Below are 18,473 nucleotides of genomic sequence, written 5' to 3' on the forward strand. Positions count from 1 at the left end.
AATTCTAAGTGGAATTTAGTACCTACGTGTACTTTAGCTAGTTATGTAGGAAGTATATAAAAAACTTTTAAATAAAAAACTAAATGTTGTTATTATTTACTTTTAATAGCATTTTTTAAGTAAATTTCATTAAAAATATTATTATATGAAAATAATTTCATAACTAAATTTCAATTGTTTCTTAATTATTTTAAATAATTAATCTGTTTAAATAGCATAATTTTCTAATGACGAAATAAAATTAACTTATGTAAAACTTTGATTAGTTATTTTACATTTAATTATCCGCGACTTTCTACTTGAACTGAAAAACCATCAACATGCTTCATCATAAGGTCAAAGGAAAGTCGAAGTGGATTATTTTTGTCGTATGTGAAATTTGTAGCTGGAGTGAAGCGGTATTGTCGCAGGAGTGTCGCCAAGGTTGTAGTTATTGACAGCATCGCATATTGAGAACCTGAAGTATAATATTGAATTATACAATAATCAAGTAATCCGCGAGGGTCCACACAATTGGACCATCAAACTTTCCATCTATCCCTAAACCATTATTAATTCCAATGCTTAATTTGCATAATGGGTTGAGCATTGCAAAGTCATTGAAATATTTAAAAAATGATTTTCTCGTCTGTAGTAAATTATAAATAATAATATATAATAATTTCCTCCAGACCGAGGCTGTAATTTCAGAAATCGTCATTAATTTAATAGCTGAGTTTAAAAGAGGAAATAAAAATGTTGATTTAAAACATTAGGTGAATGTGATGAGAAAACAATTTTTCCTATACGCTTGTTAAGGCCTATGATTTAAAGGAACTTCTAGACAATGGCTGTAGAAGCATTGTAGATTATAATGTGATAGTAGTGGCGCTTTGATGTTCTCACCGTCATATTACACCTGTTACGAGCAACTTTATATAATTCCCAATTTTCAGCACTTCTGACGTTTTTGTATCTCTGGAAGGCGCGATCAAGATGTGTCAAGACCATACACACCCATTTTGTTATCCACGGTGCAGGTGACCGTCTTATCTTAACAGGTCTCAGTGGAGCATGTGTATCGAACAGTGATAAAATGGTCGAGTTAAAGTGGGAGATTTTATAATCAAGTGACGAAGAGCTGTATACCAGTGATAAGTTTAGTAAGTTAGCGTCCCGTATTAAAACCTCATGTTCGATTTTGGCAAAATTACGCATCCACACAATTGGAGGTTCCATTTTAGGGGATTTCAGCTTATATTCCAAATACGAGAGGTTATGTCGAGAAAAGCCGGTAGCCAATAATTGACCGTATTTAAAAACATCATAAATAGAGGAAATGAAAGTTACATCTAACCAAGTATCAGGCGCATCCTGATACTTGGTTGTTGATGAATTATGATATGTAGGACCAGAAAGAAGAATGTAGAGATCGATTGAATTTACAAAGTTAGAGAGTCGAAGAGAGCGAGCATTATATTTTAAAAGGTCAGTGTTCAAATTTTGACGAGCCGTTTGGCGTGGTTGGTAGGTACTTGCCTTTCACGCCGAAGGTTGTGGGTTCGATTCCCACCCAGGACAGACATTTGTGTGCATGAACATGTCTGTTTGTCCTGAGACTGGGTGTAATTATCTATATAAGTATGTATTTACAAAAGAAAAGTAGTATATGTAGTATATCAGTTGTCTGGTTTCCATGGCACAAGCTCTGCTTAATTTGGGATCAGATAGCCGTGTGTGAATAAAGTCCCAGGATATTATTATTATTATTATTATTATTATTATTATTATTATTATTATTATTATTATTATTATTATTATTATTATAAATGTCCCATGATAATACTGTGTGAGTAATCCAAAGAGAGATTCAAGAACAGGTTCTAATAAATTAAAATAATCGCAGGTCGGAGGCCATAACGTACTCCAAGTACAGCTGTAACGCCCTTTAGTTGCTCTTCAAGAAAAATGTATTAAGCAGTAAAAGAGTAAGCTGAAGAAGAGGTACATAAGATGGTATAAGGAAATAGATAGGAGACAAACGCTACGAAAATAAATAGCCACACCTCCATCACCTTTACTTTTTCGGTCATTCCGTATCAGAACAAAACCAGGAAGACTATAAAGGTTAGAATTGAGTAAAGGTTTAAGTCAACTTTCTGATATAAGAATGGCATCTAAAGGAGCATAAGAAAATGCGTCTAATAAATCAGAATAATGGGAAGGTAAACGTTGAGTATTTAATAGGTAAACATTAAGAGTATGAGAACAATTGAGAAGGGAGTTGCACAGCACAGAACCAATCTTTTCAGGGACATGGAAAGAGTCATTATCTTCACTAGAAGAGGAGCAGCTACTGCATGCAGACAAAAATACCTCGTCATCATCATCAGACATAATGCACTAAATAAGGCAATAATAAAAAAATATATAAGAATATATAACACATATATACAAAATAATACTAATATTATATTACGGAATACACTTTAAGGTACTTTCCTAATATTAACTTTAAAAAAAATCTGCTTGTCCCCTCAGCAGATGGTAAGAATATTTCGATGGACACACTAAATCACAATAGTAACATCAAAAATACAAAGACTAAAAAACACAAAAAGAAAAAAATCGAAAACGTTTGAATTACTTAAAAAAGCTAAAATATAAAACACTAAAAACACATTAAATTAGCAAAAACAAAAAAGAATCCAAAAAAAACTGACCAAAAAAAAAATAAAAAAAATCGTGCCTTAGAAAAATAATATTCCTAACAATAAGGATACTACAATAAGTATTATAATTCACAATAGTATAAAAGTAATTAACGACAAAAAACATTCTGTGGCGTAGGTGGCTACACTGATATAAGATGTCAATGTCAGTATGTCATAACAGTGGTGGTATTGTGATATTGAAGTAAGTTTTATATTAGTAATATTATAGAAGCCACAAATATAATCATAACTAAAATGACTTGACGTTACTAGACTTCAAGAAAGATTATTTGTATTTAGGAATTGTGTGTTAATCCAAGAAAACAATGGCACATAATAATACAAAGATTTGAATATATTACTAGAAACTTAAAAAAGATCATACATATACAGGATATGTGTGTTAACTATATACAAAGAAAGCAACTAATAATACAAATAATACAAAAGCAAAAAAAATAACATTAACTAAATTGATGTTGACAATAATTAAAGAAAGCAATGACACATAAAAAGTATATACAAAAAAGTCAAATGAATCTATTACAACTAAGTACATTTCAACAAACTAAGAATCAGATATTATTTTTTAACTCTGGCTGCTCTCTTGGTCTTGCTTACTTCAGAGGAAGATGGGACAACTTTACTACTTGGAAGAGTTACCTCGCTGGCTATATCAATAGGCGCAGTTAAATTAGAGAGATTCTCTTCAGTTTCTATATGATGTCTGGAGCCATCAGGAAGCTTAACCATGACATTGCCTTCTAACGTCCAAACGTTTCTCATTCCAAGGGTTCTACGTGCATGGAGAAATAGTGATTGGCACTGATGAGTTAAAAATTCAGAAACAACATAAGGAGAACACTTCAGGCCTGCCTTCTTCTTCCACTCAGGTGCTTTCAGAGTCAAATCGCTGAATCTCACAAGGGGGCGAGATCTACCAGTGCTTGTGCCTTGACGGTGACAGGCAATATTTTTGTCATCCGTTGCAGCATTTATGCAAAGCTTATTAATGCAGATGTTAGAAATGGTGGTTGCAAGATCTGCCTTACCTTCTTTGGGTACTCCATTAAATAATAGATATTTTCTTCTGTGCCTCATTTCAACATTATCAACAACTCGGGATATATCAGCTATCTGTTGCCGTAAAATGTTTAAGATTGCCCAAACTTGTTCGTTATATATCAACAGCCAATCATTGTCCACTGCTGAACATAGGCCTCTCCCAAGGTGCTCCAAAGCTCCCTGTCGTCCGCCTTCCGCATCCAGTTGGTGCCCTCCACCTTCTTAAGGTCATCGCTCCACCTGGCTGGAGGGCTCCCTACGTTGCGTTTGCCAATCCGCGGTCTCCACTCTAGGACTCGTCTGGTCCAACGGCCATCGGTCCTACGACATACGTGACGAGCCCACTGCCACTTCAGCCTTAAACTTGTTCCTTGAAACAATTGAATTTATCATGCAGACTGCTAATAGAGACACTACTCACTGCCGATGACTTGAGCTACTTCTCAAATTCAGACATCTTCATAAATAAAGATGCTTCCAGTGTTTTTTGAGACTCGATCACAGTGATTTTGCCATATTTGTGATAAAAGCTAAGACTTAGTGTAATGTATTTGACATTAAGTTGGCCAGCAGGACTGCGCAATTATTGTGATTAAACTAGTGCTAAATGCAGTTAATTTTTCTTAATGAATACGAATTAATAATTCACATCGCCCCAAAAACATATTTCATAAATATTTGATTTTCCATACTTTTAAATATATATTGTTACTAGCTGTGCCCACGGTTTCACTCGCGTATAGTTTTATTTTCGTGGGATATTAGTATTTATTTGGTTTTTGCCGCATCCGGATTTAGATAGGATTGGGATCATGCATGAGAAAAACAACAGTTCCTTAAATCTACTTCCACATACTTGAATGTCTTTCCCTGTGCTTTATTTATTGTGATTATTATTTATTTATCTTTTGCAAAAGATACCTTCACAAGAAATTGTGTCCTTTTAAAATTAAAACGTAAATCTTTTTTTAATAAAGTTTTATTATGAACTAACCAACTATATGGTTTATTTTTCGCCCAAAGAATCGGAATTGCGATTCAAAGGGGTATTTTTTTTTGTAAATATTGTATTTAATGTTTGTATTTATTTTTACTTCATTTGTCAATCTAACCGACTAAGTATAAATTTAACAAAACCATGAAATAATATATAAGCGGCAACGAAACGAAATACCTACCTAACCTACTTTACCTTACAAAGTTATTTACAAACTGAAAGTAAATACGTATGTATGTATGAGTATTTTCAAACAACCTACCCAACTACCCCTTGTAAATATGTCAAAACTATAAAAAGTACTAAAACCTGTCTATGGTCTTATTTCAATATCTTTCATAAGAATTAATATTTTATAAAAACGACTTTGGAAATAATGCATTATCTTAAAAATTTACTGGTGGTAGGGCTTTGTGCAAGCTCGTCTGGGTAGGTACCACCCACTCATCAGATATTCTACCGCAAAACAGCAATACTTGATATTGTTGTGTTCCGGTTTGAAGGGTGAGTGAGCCAGTGTAATTACAGGCACAAGGGACATAAAATCTTAGTTCCCAAGGTTGGTGGCGCATTGGCTATAAGCGATGGTTGACATTTCTTACAATGCAAATGTCTAAGGGCGTTTGGTGACCACTTACCATCAGGTGGCCCATATGCTCGTCCACCTTCCTATTCTATAAAAAAAAAAAAAAAGATTACCATATGAAAGGTTAAAGTAACCTTAAAAGATAGACATTAATCTACCCATGGGAGAATTAACCGACATTTCCAGCATTATCTGAACCCTTTTTAATATGATTGATCATACAGATCTAAGTTCAACTTACATTGGATGTAAATCTATGAGACTGTCCATTTTTTAACTTTGTTTTATTCCTGTAAACTTTCAATCATGATCATTTTACAGATTATTATTTAAAAGTAGCTAAAGTTCAGCCAATCCAACTGAACATTTATTTTATAGAAATTTTATCGAATAAATGTTCGACGTGATTTTTTAAATTGACATAACTTTATAATTTATGAACCTATTTTAATAAAACAAACACTAAAGTTTAAACGAAGTTTGTAACAACACATTGGTGAAAACCGCACTCAATCCGTTAAGCCGTTTCTAAGATTAGCATGCATAAACGCACAGACAAAAATAAACAATCATTGTTTTGGGTTCTGTTGCGTTGATAAAGGCCCCCGGTAATAGTTTTACTCATATATCTTCTATATACAGGCAGCGATCAGTTACAGATCAATTATATGTATAAGAAGTATAGATGAAGTATTTAATTATATTTTTACTGGCAAATGAAACGAAATATGTTTGATAAAGATACATTTTATTAGATATTAATAGTCCTTTGCAGCCTGCAAAAGACTATTAAAGATTATATTTTATTGCGATCTTCCACTTGAACTGTAAAATCATCCACATGTTTCATCATAAGATCAAAGGAAAATCGAAGTGGATTGTTTTTGTCGTAGTGGATTGGTATTGTCGCAAAAGTGCCACCAAAGTAGTTGTTATCGACACCATCGCATATTTAGGACCTGGAATACAATTATAAATCACGCAATATTAAGTAACCGTTTAATGAAACGAATAATTTGACATCTGATCGAATTATCTCCATAACAATTAGCTTAGTAAGTCTTTTAAACCAATTGAATTATTTTATTTCTATTTTTCTCATAAATGTCATTCTTCAGTTAATATTAAGGTGAAAAATATCTAAGATAAAGTAATTTTCTTACCAATACAGTTCCGTGGGCCATTACTGAATGGCATAAATGCATTTGGTATTTTTCCAGACATAAAGCGATCTGGATTGAAGTCATTCGCATCTTCACCCCAGTGCTCAAAATTACGATGTATTCCCCAGATACTAATAATTACATTACTACCTTCGGGTAAAATTAAACTAGTAGCTGAAAGAAAAAAAAATTAAGTTGTATAAAATGTATAACGTTATATCCACTGAAAAGAGGGCTAGACAAAAGTTAAAATATTATAAATAAATGTTTTATTACACTTATCGTTTTAAAACAAGCAAAAGTTTCGAAGTACCAGCTGGTAGCGGTAGCTATTAAAATAATAGTAATAGCCATACATTCAGATCTCAAACCCAAAAAGCAATACTCGAACATATTAAACCCAGTCTCTTTCCAGTATCTGGGACCTACTTGTCGTTTGCAGATCTGTTTGCCTATTGGCAAATGCCTCCTCCAACCTTTTCTATTCTGACCTTTCCTGTGCCATTCTGTTCCACGTAACACCTGCTACCTGTCTAATGTCCTCATCCCATCTTTTTAGTGGTCTACCTTTTTTCCTTTTACCTTCTCTGGGGTACCAACTTGTAACTTATTTTGTCCATTTATCGTGACCTCTTACCATGTTTCCTGTCCATCTCCATTTAAGTCTTCTGATTTTCAGTCTGACATTTATAGTTTTATTTTTTATTTCTGATAACACAGTTTTTCAGTCTATTGGATTTCTTAACGTTCAGCATACTCCTTTCCATTGCATACTGGCATGTTGCAAGTTTATTTGTCAATACCTGGGTTAAATACCAAGTTTGGCAACTATAGGAATTATTTTTTCTTCCATACTGACCATAATACTTTTTGTAATGGTAATAATTTAATTTAGCAGTTTGATTTTGCATCTCCATCTTCATTTTGTCAAATAATAATTGGAATTGATCTTCCATTGTATTGCGTTTTAAAATTAATTCTGATCTTGTGCTTCTTATTATTCGGTTGTCACCAATACAATCACACAACGCTGATAATTTATAATCACTTCGCAGTGGTTTTACTTCGGTGGTTTTGTTTTGAGAAGTTAATTTCCAGATATTATTAATTTTATTTTTGATTAGTAGTTTTCTGCCGTAGTTTAGCACTTTGTTGTTGACAGTTTTAGATGATAACGACGACTCCAAAAAAATAATTAATATTTAGCAATTTTGGCCCGTGATTCAGCTAGGCACCAATTTGCGCTTTATAAATGTTAATATTGTGTAATTTATTTATTTATTTATTTATTAACACCAACAAGATATACATTAACAAAAGCGAGTAAAACATAATTAAACAACTAATATTAAAATCTAAATGTTGTCTTAATTATAGGTGTTACACACATTTCAAAGCAAAATAGACACAACATGCAGGTAAAATTACAAATTAAAAGAAACAAAATTTGGAAAGAAAATCATCAACATAAACATTAAAATAAAAAATAATAACATATCGTAACAAATTAGATAAAATTGAGCATATTTATAAATTTGTACTTTAATATCATTAATAAATATTAAAATAAAGAATTACAATGTCCAATTAAATAAAATATAAAACAAATCAAATTTTTAATTGAGTAACAAAGTTTTCCGATATTAGGCAATAACAAATTAATAAGTTAATGCATCACAACCATCATAATTATTAGATTACTCTAAATTAGAATTATATGATGAATAAAAATTTAATAAATTACATTTAAATTTCACAAGGCTATCACAAAATATGTCAATATCCATCTTTCTATCTAAATTCTTTTTATCTATAGTGGATGACATAGTAGAAAGAGTACAATTATTTTTTGTTAATTTATAGATAGCATTGTAACTCAACATTAATCTATTAATTGGAGAGTAGCGTCCTTGACGTGAGCGTGTAGGTTTTTCTACAAATGGAGTATAAGACGACGGTCTTAATGTCCTCACCGGTGCACGAATATTTAATTGTTTCAATAAACAGGGACTGTCAATGACACCATTCACCAATTTATACAGGAAAGTGAGATCATGGAGCCGTCTTCGATCCGAAAGTGAATGAAGTTTAAAGAACTTAAGCCTGTCTTCGTATGTCCTAAGAGTTTTGACTAGGTTAAGATCAAAGCACAAATGCCAAAGAAATCGTTTTTGAATACTTTCTATTCTTTGTGAATAAATATTGAAGTGAGGATTCCACACAACACTGCAGTATTCTAAAATGCTACATACCAAGGCTGAATAAATAATTAATTTAGAGCGTGAATTCGTAAATTGCTTGCAGTTACGTAAAAAGAAGCCAAGAGTCTTAAAACCTTTGTTTGCAATATTGTCAATGTGGATATTATACCGAAGTTTATTATCGAGTATAACTCCTAAATCACGTATGTGAGGAACTTCGGACAGAGCTGTACCATCAATTAAATAAGTTCTCGCAAAAGAAGTCTTTTTCCTGGAAAATTTTATTACATGACACTTCTCAGCATTCAAAGTCATGCCATTACTTCGACACCATAAGGATAGCTTATTCAAGTCCTCCTGTAGGAGTTCTCTGTCGGTATCTGTAGAGATAGGTCTAAAAATATTTAGATCATCAGCGAACAAGTAGCATTTACAGTATTTAAAGCAACCACTGATATCGTTGATGAATATGTTAAACAGCAAAGGACCCAGGTGAGAGCCTTGTGGTACGCCGGTTTGCGCAAAAAATGGTTCCGAAGCATAACCATCAACGACAACAATTGAAGACCGGTCGACAAGATAAGACCGAAACCATTCCAGTAATGGGCCTGAAATACCTATAATTTCTAGTTTAGTAATTAAAACACCATGATCAACTTTATCGAAGGCCTTACTGAAATCTGTGTAAATTGTATCAACGCACATGCCAGTATCAAGAACTTCAGTAATGTCTTCAACAAAGGACACAAGATTAGTTGCTGTGGATCGGGCTTTCACAAGCCCATGTTGTTCAGGTGCAACGAATTGTTGGAAGTGCCAAGAAACAACAGGATATAAAAGTACCTCAAATACCTTCGCAAAAACAGACATAATTGATATAGGTCTATAATTCCTAGCATCCTCTCTATCACCAGTTTTGAACAAAGGCAATACAAGGGCCTTTTTCCACAAGGTAGGATAAGGGCTAGTTGATAGAGAAGTATTGACAATTAGTGTCAGTGGTAAAGCCAATGTTCTAGCGCAAGTATGGACAAAAATTGAAGGAATCCCGTCAGCTCCCGCTCCCTTATTAGAATCTGGATTCTAATAAGGGAGCGGGAGCTGACTGAATTAAAAGACTGGTCTTTTTAGAACATTGTAAACCTGATCTACAGTAAAAGATATTTGACTAAGGTTCGTAATATTACATAAATTTACAGAAATGTCTCCATTATTGGTAGCATGGTAACCATCATTCTTATTATAAACTGACGAAAATTGCTTAGCAAAAACCTTGCAGATGTCCGTTCCGCTAGAAGCAATTATGTTGTCGCCCTTAATTTTTGATGGATTCTTCTCTTCCCCTTTTTTTGTTTTAAAAATGACCAAATTAACTTAGGATTAGACCTTAAAGATAACTCAAGACGATCTATATATTTAGAATAAGAATATGACAAGAGTTTTTCGCACCTTTTCTTCAATAAGTCAAAAGTTAGTTTATCGCGAGGATTGCTGTATTTTCGAATCTTTATTCTATATTTATATTTTTCTTTAATACACTTAATCAGACACGAAGTAAACCAAATAGGATATTTATAACTGCGGGGTTTCTTTTTTGGTACATATTTTAATATCAATTTACGAATTTGGGCATAAAATAATGAGACCATATCATCAACACAGGGGCATTTACTCAAAATTTCCTTCCAATCAATTTCGCTTAGTTCTTTCTTTATATTCTCGTAATCTGCCTTGTGAAAACAAAATTTTTTAATGTTGCTATTAGGGATGAGCGACGTAGAATTTGTTAACTCGAAAGAAAGAATTCAAGGCGGATGAAGGGGATCGACACATGTTCGAGGATCAAGGCATGAAGTAGTATGAATTTCAATGTTCGATAAAACAAGATCAAGAATTTTATTTTTATTGTTCTTTATATAGTTGAATTGATACAACTCATTGCATGAGAGAAAGTCTGTTAAAAGGTTTTGTAAATAACTGTTGGAGGGTTCTGCACAAAGATGACTATGTGGATCCAATGACCATGTAATGCTACTGAGATTAAAATCGCCAGCGATAAGTTTATTAACGGTAACGGACTCTAGTACTCGATTCGAGTTATCGACGAAATGTTTAAATATATGCTTTTGTACAGGAGGTGGAATGTACACAGCGCAGATGTAAAGTTTTTCAATCTTTTCTTGGGCGTTTAATACCTCTACACAAACCCAAAGATCCTCGCACTCGGACTCGAAACTAAACATTCTCGAAGAATTGTATTGATTAGATACAGCTATGAGTACACCACCTCCATTTTTCGAAGCGTGGAATCCACTACTCTCCCGATCACGTCTATAAACAACATAACGACTATCGAAGATTTCAGAATCAAAAACACTCCCATTCAACCACGTCTCCGTCATAATTACAACATCGTATGAGTTACAGATTACGTTATTAAATAAATCAATTGTCTTTGATCTTAACCCCCTGACATTTTGATAGTATAGAGAAATATTATTTTGTAAAGGGCCCTTAAGTAAAAGTAAATACAATAATCAAACTTAGCGTTATTTTATGACAAATTACTGACAGTGTCATGATTTCGTATATATACATAGTTTGAACCTTCAGATTTACGCACAAAAAATTTTCCATCACGAACCCAGACAAAGCGGAAACCCAGCTCCTTTGCTTTACGGCGAGCTGCAGCATGCAGAATTTCCGTTTTTTTCGTGCAGTGACGGAGAAAGAATACATTTCACTGCCCCTCTCTTTCCCATGGGTGTCGTAAGGGGCGACTAAGGGATATCTGAGCGACCATCTGCTCATCTGGTGGTAGGATGCTAACATCCGCCTGGCTTGTTACCACCGTACGCATGGTGAAAAACTCGTGAAGTGGCTTGCAGCCGCGTTTCGAGGTCAGCCAGCGTACAGCCAGTGCCCGAGCGAGTACTGCCGCGATGGGTGTTGGTCCAGTGGAGACGGCTGTTGAACCAGTGCCGGGGGAAACTGTATTGACCTGCCGGACAGGGAGACCCGAAGAAACGGCTGTTCCGCTGGCCGCCCGTGGCATAGTACAGGGGCCCGAGCGTGCCTAACCAGCTCTCGAGGCTGCCCCACCAGGCCACGCATAATCTCGGGGTGGACCGTCGTGCCGGTTGGTGACCGGAAGGTGGGGTCCCGGCGGCCACTTCCGGGGGGGTTCGGGGGCCCTTCCGTCCGGCGGATCAGTATATTTTCCTTTTTGGCAAACATTTGGGAAAACACGCCTCCATACTTTGCCCATCCCTATCGTGGCAATACGTCGCTCGCCTCACGTCTCTTTTCCTAATTTCCAAATGGTAGCGCAAATAAGAAATAACGGTCGTTCAGCGGTGCACACCCCCACCATACCCACGCTGTTTGAGGTCGAGTTCTCTAACATCCGAGGACTCCATGCTAACCTCAACGCTGTCCACCACCATCTCGAGACAGCACGGCCAGCAATGTTGTTTCTCACGGAGACGCAAATACTCCGCCCTGCCGACACCAGCTACCTTAACTATCCCGGCTACATGCTGGAAGAATCTTTTAAAGCGAAAGCCGGAGTATGCTTGTTCGTCAGGGCGGATGTTTGTTGTCACCGATTGCGCTGCTTGGAGGACCCCTCCTTCTCCATGTTGGTGGTACGTGTGGACCTGGTTCGTCAGAGTCGAGTCTACGTGTGCCTCTACAGATCCCACAATGGTGACTTGGAGACAAGCCGATTATTCGACCATCTTAGTCGGGTGGCAGATGCTGCGCAAGAGCAGTTTCCTAACGCGGAATTGGTGTTTTTGGGGGATTTTAATGCTCACCATGAATCATGGTTGAAATCCCTCAAAACTGACCATGCTGGAAGAACTGCTCATGCTTTTGCTCTCACACACGACTTGACCCAACTGGTTGATCAGCCCACCAGGATCCCGGACATTGATGGGCAAGCGCCTTCTCTACTGGATCTTCTGCTGACTTCTCACCCGGTGGAATATCAGGTTGTGGTTCAGGCTCCACTTGGTTCTTCGGATCACGGCCTTATATCTACCAAAGTGCCACAGGCCAAGCTGCCGCCATCAGCGGTATGCAAACGTCGCGTTTGGCACTATAAGTCGGCAGATTGGGACGGTATGCGCGATTACTATGCGTCAGTCCCTTGGAAGGAACGTTGCTTCAGTGGGAATGACCCGACAGCTAGTGCCGCTGCTGTTGCTGATGAGATCATGTTAGGAATGGAATACTACATTCCTAGCTCAGATCTCATCAATAGGGGTACGCGTAACCGTTGGTTCACGCGTGAATGTGCCGACGCTGTATCATCTAAGCAGGCGGCATATCGCGCGTGGATAAACGGCTGCATTAGCGGGGCATCTAACATTGACTCACTGAAAGCAAACTACAATAAAAATTCCAAGTCCTGTAGGAAGGCATACACGAGAGCGGATGCACAGCGCATTGTACAGATTGGTCATGACCTTATTTCGCATCCTAGGGGCTCCCGTAGCTTCTGGCGTCTGACCAAGTCTGTGCAAAACAATTTCTGCCAACCTTCGCTGCCACCGCTCAGAAATCCGGACGGATCGCTAGCTCACAGTCCGCAGGAGAAAGCCGACCTCCTGGCTAAACTCTTTGCCGACAACTCTGTGATCGATGATTGTAGTGCGCAGCCACCAACAATACCTTCATGTGGCCACACGATGCCTGACATCAAAATCAGGCAACGTGATGTGCGTGCGGAGCTGCAATCACTCGATATACGGAAAGCTAGCGGTCCCGATGGAATACCAGCCATTGTGCTGAAGAAGTGCGCAGCGGAGCTGTCTCCTGTGTTAACGCGCCTGTTCCAACTTTCTCTCTCTTCGGGATGTGTGCCGGAGGCTTGGAGAAGAGCTAATGTGCAAGCGGTTCCCAAAAAAGGGGATCGGTCTGACCCGGCAAATTATCGGCCAATAGCTATCACCTCAGTACTTTGTAAGGTGATGGAACGGATTTTAAACAACCAACTGATCCATTACCTAGAAGATCACTGTCTAATTAATGATCGTCAGTACGGGTTTCGACCAAAACGGTCCACAGGTGATCTTCTAGCGTACGTAACGCACCTCTGGGGTGAAGCTATCGACAAGCATGGAGAATCGTTGGCTGTCAGCCTCGATATCTCCAAGGCTTTCGACAGGGTCTGGCACAGAAGTCTTCTCTCCAAGCTACCGGCATATGGTCTGCCTGCTCAGCTATGCACCTGGATTGCCAGCTTCCTACACAAGCGTAGCCTTCGTGTTTTAGTAGATGGTTGCGCTTCACAATTCTATGTAGTGAATGCTGGGGTCCCCCAGGGATCTGTGCTATCTCCGACACTCTTTCTTTTGCATATCAATGATATGCTCTCTCTTGGGAACATACATTGCTATGCAGATGACAGTACAGTGCATGGTGGATACCACGGACGCGCAGTGGCTGGGCGGGCGGAAACTGAGGAGAGGCGGGAGAATCTTGTCATTGAACTCGATAGGACATTAGAGCTCATCGCCAAATGGGGTTCTGATAATCTTGTTGAGTTTAATGCCAAGAAAACACAGGTGTGCGCTCTCACAGCGAAAAAGTCACCATTTTACCCTCATCCCTCCCTCTGTGGCACACCGCTGATGATACAAAGCAAAATCGCCATGCTGGGGATGGACGTTCGCTGCGACCTTAGTCCAAGGGATTACATCGAGGCTATTATAAAAACAGCTTCACGAAAACTCGGAGTTCTGAACAAGGTGCGGCGTTTTTTCACGCCACAACAACTGTGCCTGTTATACAAAACACAGGTACGGTCTTGCGTTGAATATTGCTCGCACCTTTGGGATGGCTCCGCTAAGTACCTAATGGAGGCCTTGGACCGTTTGCAGCGACGTGCAGTACGCATTATTGGCGACGTAAAGGTCACAAACACGCTTGAACCTTTACAATTGCGTCGCGAGATAGCAGCACTGAGCGCTTTCTATCGTCTGTATCACGGCGAGTGCTCTGAGGAATTATTCTCTCTAATTCCTGCTTCCCCCTTCCTTCTTAAGTCCACGCGAGCTGGTTCTCGATGTCACCGCCTAACTGTGACATCAATTCCATCGCGCACAAAGAAATTTGGCAACTCCTTTCTTTGCCGCACTACCAAAGAATGGAATTCCTTACCAGCTCACGTGTTCCCCTCCTCTTACAACCCGGGTTCCTTCAAACAAGGCGTGAAGAGGCATCTTGCGGGCCGGCATGGCGGGGACGGCTAGTACAGAACATTCTTCCCGACTGTACTGGCCGTCGTCGCGTTTGGACTCTACTACCACTTACCATCAGGTGGAGTGGAGTCATTTGCCATCCCGGGGCATATAAAAAAAAAAAAAAAAAAAGAAGTTTTCCTTCTGGTGTAAGATTTTCTACCACATATATTGGAGTTTTCTTGGTATTAGCGATTCCCAAATGGCTAGTGTCAAGTTTATCCGTACTATTATTTTTGTTGTATTTAATAGTAGGTGCTAAAAATTCATCGCGCAACCTAGGACTGCTGAACTTAACCAATATCGATCTCAGTCGTGGACTTTTAGCATTCATCTTCGCAAGTCTTGCACAAAAATGTATGTTTTCTTCTGCTACCGGACATTTTATGATTTTACCTAACTGTTGAACAGTGTTTATTAAATTTTCTTGTCTATGTTCTGGAACACATTGGATCTCAATATTTGCCGCTCGTGTATGCTGCTCAAGTTGCATAAGGCGATTTGTGACAGTTTGGTTTGCAGCACGCAAATTTTCATTTTCCTTAATTAAATTATTCAACTGTACAGATTGGGTGGACTGTTCCGATTTAAGTTTTTCAATATCGTAATTGATAAATGTCAAAGCAACTTCAAATGAGGCAACAGTGTTTTTTAATTCTCGAATTTTTGGATACAGGTCGTTAGTTAGAATATTGCGCAATTCATCTCTAATTATTTCACGAACATTAGTAGCCGACAAACAGGAGCAAGTAGTAGTACGGCTCTTAACGCGCTTAGTGACAAATTCCATTTCTACCGGAGTATTGCGTTCGGGAGTGTTGGAATGATCACCTTTCCTAAGCTGTTTACATCTGCATGCATCGCAAATCCATAGACTTTTCATTTCCAAACTCATCTCTATAAAATCCTGGTTCGATATTCGTGTGCATATGACATGATATCTGTCTTTACATTTGTGACATTGTAATGCCTAATAATAAATAATAATATATATTATATGTGTCCATCAAATAACATGAACGTTTATATTTCTTTTATGTATCGTATCTCGTATTACACCGAACGCAGAGTCTATGTGTGAGCGAATCAAAAAATAGTGACCGTTCGCGTCCCGCGGGGGTGATATTATTTGCACTTATTACTTGCTGTCACAAATCAAACTGAACTCTTTACACTAAAATAGTTTTTATTTGTTTTAATTAAAGTATCACTTTTGGACAACGTTTCGTCGCAAACTCAAGCTATTAAAGTAACGTTATTAAATTATTATCAGGCGCCAACTATTGAAAAAATTTAACATGTCACTATGAAATAAATATAAATATTAAAACAAAACTAAAGCAACTTACAACAGTCATGCAGTTGTATGACTCATACTTATGTAAAACAGGCGATATTTAATCTAACTTTCAATGAGTTGTGAGATATAAAATATAAGATGGTAATACAACACAATTATTTTGTCTTTCATTTGTCAAGTATACTTACGAAGTTTTAGATCATCTTTACAATATCGAAGAATAAAAGGAACTGGTGGATAAAGTCTTAATGTTTCATTTATAACGGCTTTCAAATACTTTAATTCATTCAAATCTTTCAATTGTAAAGGCTTATCTGAATCACCAATTACTTCTTGTATTCTGAAAATTATTATTTGTATAAAAACAAATTAAATAGTTACATTAAATATAATCAATTAATTGAGACAAGCACTTAAGTAAATACATGCCTCTAGAATTAAATAATAATACAAAAAATAAAATGTTGCGTTTTGGAAATAATTATAATTTTTTTCAAAATGTGAACTTTTTTTAGCATCATGAATTAATTAGTACTAACTAAATACTTATTACTTATTTTTCGAGGAAATATAAATGCCAAAAACGATGCATGCTTTATGTAAAATTGCATTCTTATTCAGATAGCCCTAGTGTACACTACCCTTTAAAATGTGCGCTGTCAACTCCTATGATTAAAAATATTAAAAAATAGTAGTTTTTACATATTAGTTTCGATTAAATACTATCATATATTTTTTAGCCAATTACCTCAAGACGCGGTTCTAACATTTTCATATTCTGGATACGAGTGGCGTAGAGTTTTTACTCAAATTTTATTTTTAGAGCAATTTAATATTTATTTATCGAACACAACTTTTTAATCTTAAAATGAATTTCATTAAAGTAACAAGATAACACATACTCTTTGTAAACTCTTTCTTGTACATCAGTATGTTGTGACAACATTAAAATTGTGGTGCAAATCCCAACAGCTGAGGTATCAGTACCGGCCAACAGAAGTACAAGTGTTTCTTCCCGTAGTTCTTCGAGTGTATATGATTTATCTGCATTCTTAGAATTCTCAATTATTAATTATAAGAATGTCTTAAAATTACGCTTGAAACTCGTATCTACTGCTGAAAAAAAACTTTTAAGTTGTAATTATTGCTTGACATAAAAATACTACAAAATATTTTCTGTATGATCTTACGGCTATTAGTACCTGCTTCATTGTCAGCTTCTTCTTTAATCAGTGCTTTCATTTTGCAAATGATTTGAAAATATTTCATGTTTACCAAATTATTACTTTAATACTAAATAGATTATTATAACATATCGGGTAGGCTTTATCAGAGACTTCAGCCGCAAGACTTTCAAGTACGTGAAAAGTCTTGTGCGTGCAAAGTGTGTAATTGTAATTAAAACGTGCGAGAGTGTGTAATTAGCATTAGTACTTTACATTTCAGGTCCTAATATAAATATTATAAAAGAAATACATTAACACAAGTAGCATTTGTTTCAATATTTTATTCAAACATAAGCTTATATTACAGTTGACTTAAATTAGATTCTTAATCTTGAGTCCATGGTCAAATCCGCAATCAGAATTGTACCGCGTGGATCACGAAGAGTCTGGTCCATAAAATCGTACGACACCTTTCTCTGCGAGCAGTCGGGTCGGCTATGATCTACCGGGAATTGGCGCGGACGGTCGTAGTCTACTTCTCTTTGAGGCCGTAATGGTCCAGAAGGAGACAGTAGATCGGAATTGGAAAAGCTGGTCTAATTTCAACAACGCGGGCCTCGGGGCTTAAAGATAAGGCATGACCCAGGGTCCGTGGACGCGCGAAGACGGGGTATCGCGAGCCCTATTTCAGGCTCTCAAGAAAACGGTAGTTAATATGGCGCTTGTGCTCCCGGACTCACTAGCCAGGAGTGTGAGTATCTATCTATATCTTTACATACTTTTTCCTAAAGAGAGCTCCGCCAAGCTTTGAGCAGAGCATGGCTCAGGATCCGATCCGTGTTAAGGGTGGCCCGAGATAAATCAAAACAACTATACAACAATAAGCTAAACGTATATCGACACATATAACTTAGACACAAAAATAGAACAAACGAATCAAGATTGAGCAACTGAAGTATTATTTATGAGATATCCGCCACAACCGAGAGTCCAAGCAGAAGTTTGACGAGACGGTTGGCGTGGTTGGTTATTATATGTGGTTAATTCTCACCCA

General features: G+C 37.0%; 1 protein-coding gene across 1 annotated transcript; it reads right to left on the reverse strand.

Annotated features, from left to right (window-relative positions):
• Positions 1 to 281: 281 nt before the first annotated feature.
• LOC126768360 (cytochrome P450 4C1-like) lies at positions 282 to 17,495 on the reverse strand. Its single transcript, XM_050486384.1, has 5 exons — positions 17,456 to 17,495; positions 17,156 to 17,297; positions 16,442 to 16,593; positions 6,505 to 6,678; positions 282 to 457 (listed from the first exon to the last, which is right to left on the reverse strand). The coding sequence occupies exons 1-5, from the start codon at positions 17,493 to 17,495 to the stop codon at positions 282 to 284; spliced, it is 684 nt and encodes a 227-aa protein (XP_050342341.1).
• Positions 17,496 to 18,473: the final 978 nt, after the last annotated feature.

Source organism: Nymphalis io, chromosome 5 (assembly GCF_905147045.1).
Source record: "Nymphalis io chromosome 5, ilAglIoxx1.1, whole genome shotgun sequence".
In the NCBI taxonomy this organism is placed as follows: domain Eukaryota; kingdom Metazoa; phylum Arthropoda; class Insecta; order Lepidoptera; family Nymphalidae; genus Nymphalis; species Nymphalis io.

What these genes read in the sequence shown, in the direction of transcription:
- LOC126768360 (XM_050486384.1), bottom strand. Translation starts at nt 17,495, where the DNA reads ATGAAAGCACTGATTAAAGAAGAAGCTGACAATGAAGCAG. An exon ending in AGAAGCTGACAATGAAGCAG is followed by an intron (nt 17,298 to 17,455) that starts GTACTAATAGCC and finishes CTAAGAATGCAG; the next exon opens with ATAAATCATATACACTCGAA. An exon ending in TAAAGATGATCTAAAACTTC is followed by an intron (nt 6,679 to 16,441) that starts GTAAGTATACTT and finishes TTTTTCTTTCAG; the next exon opens with CTACTAGTTTAATTTTACCC.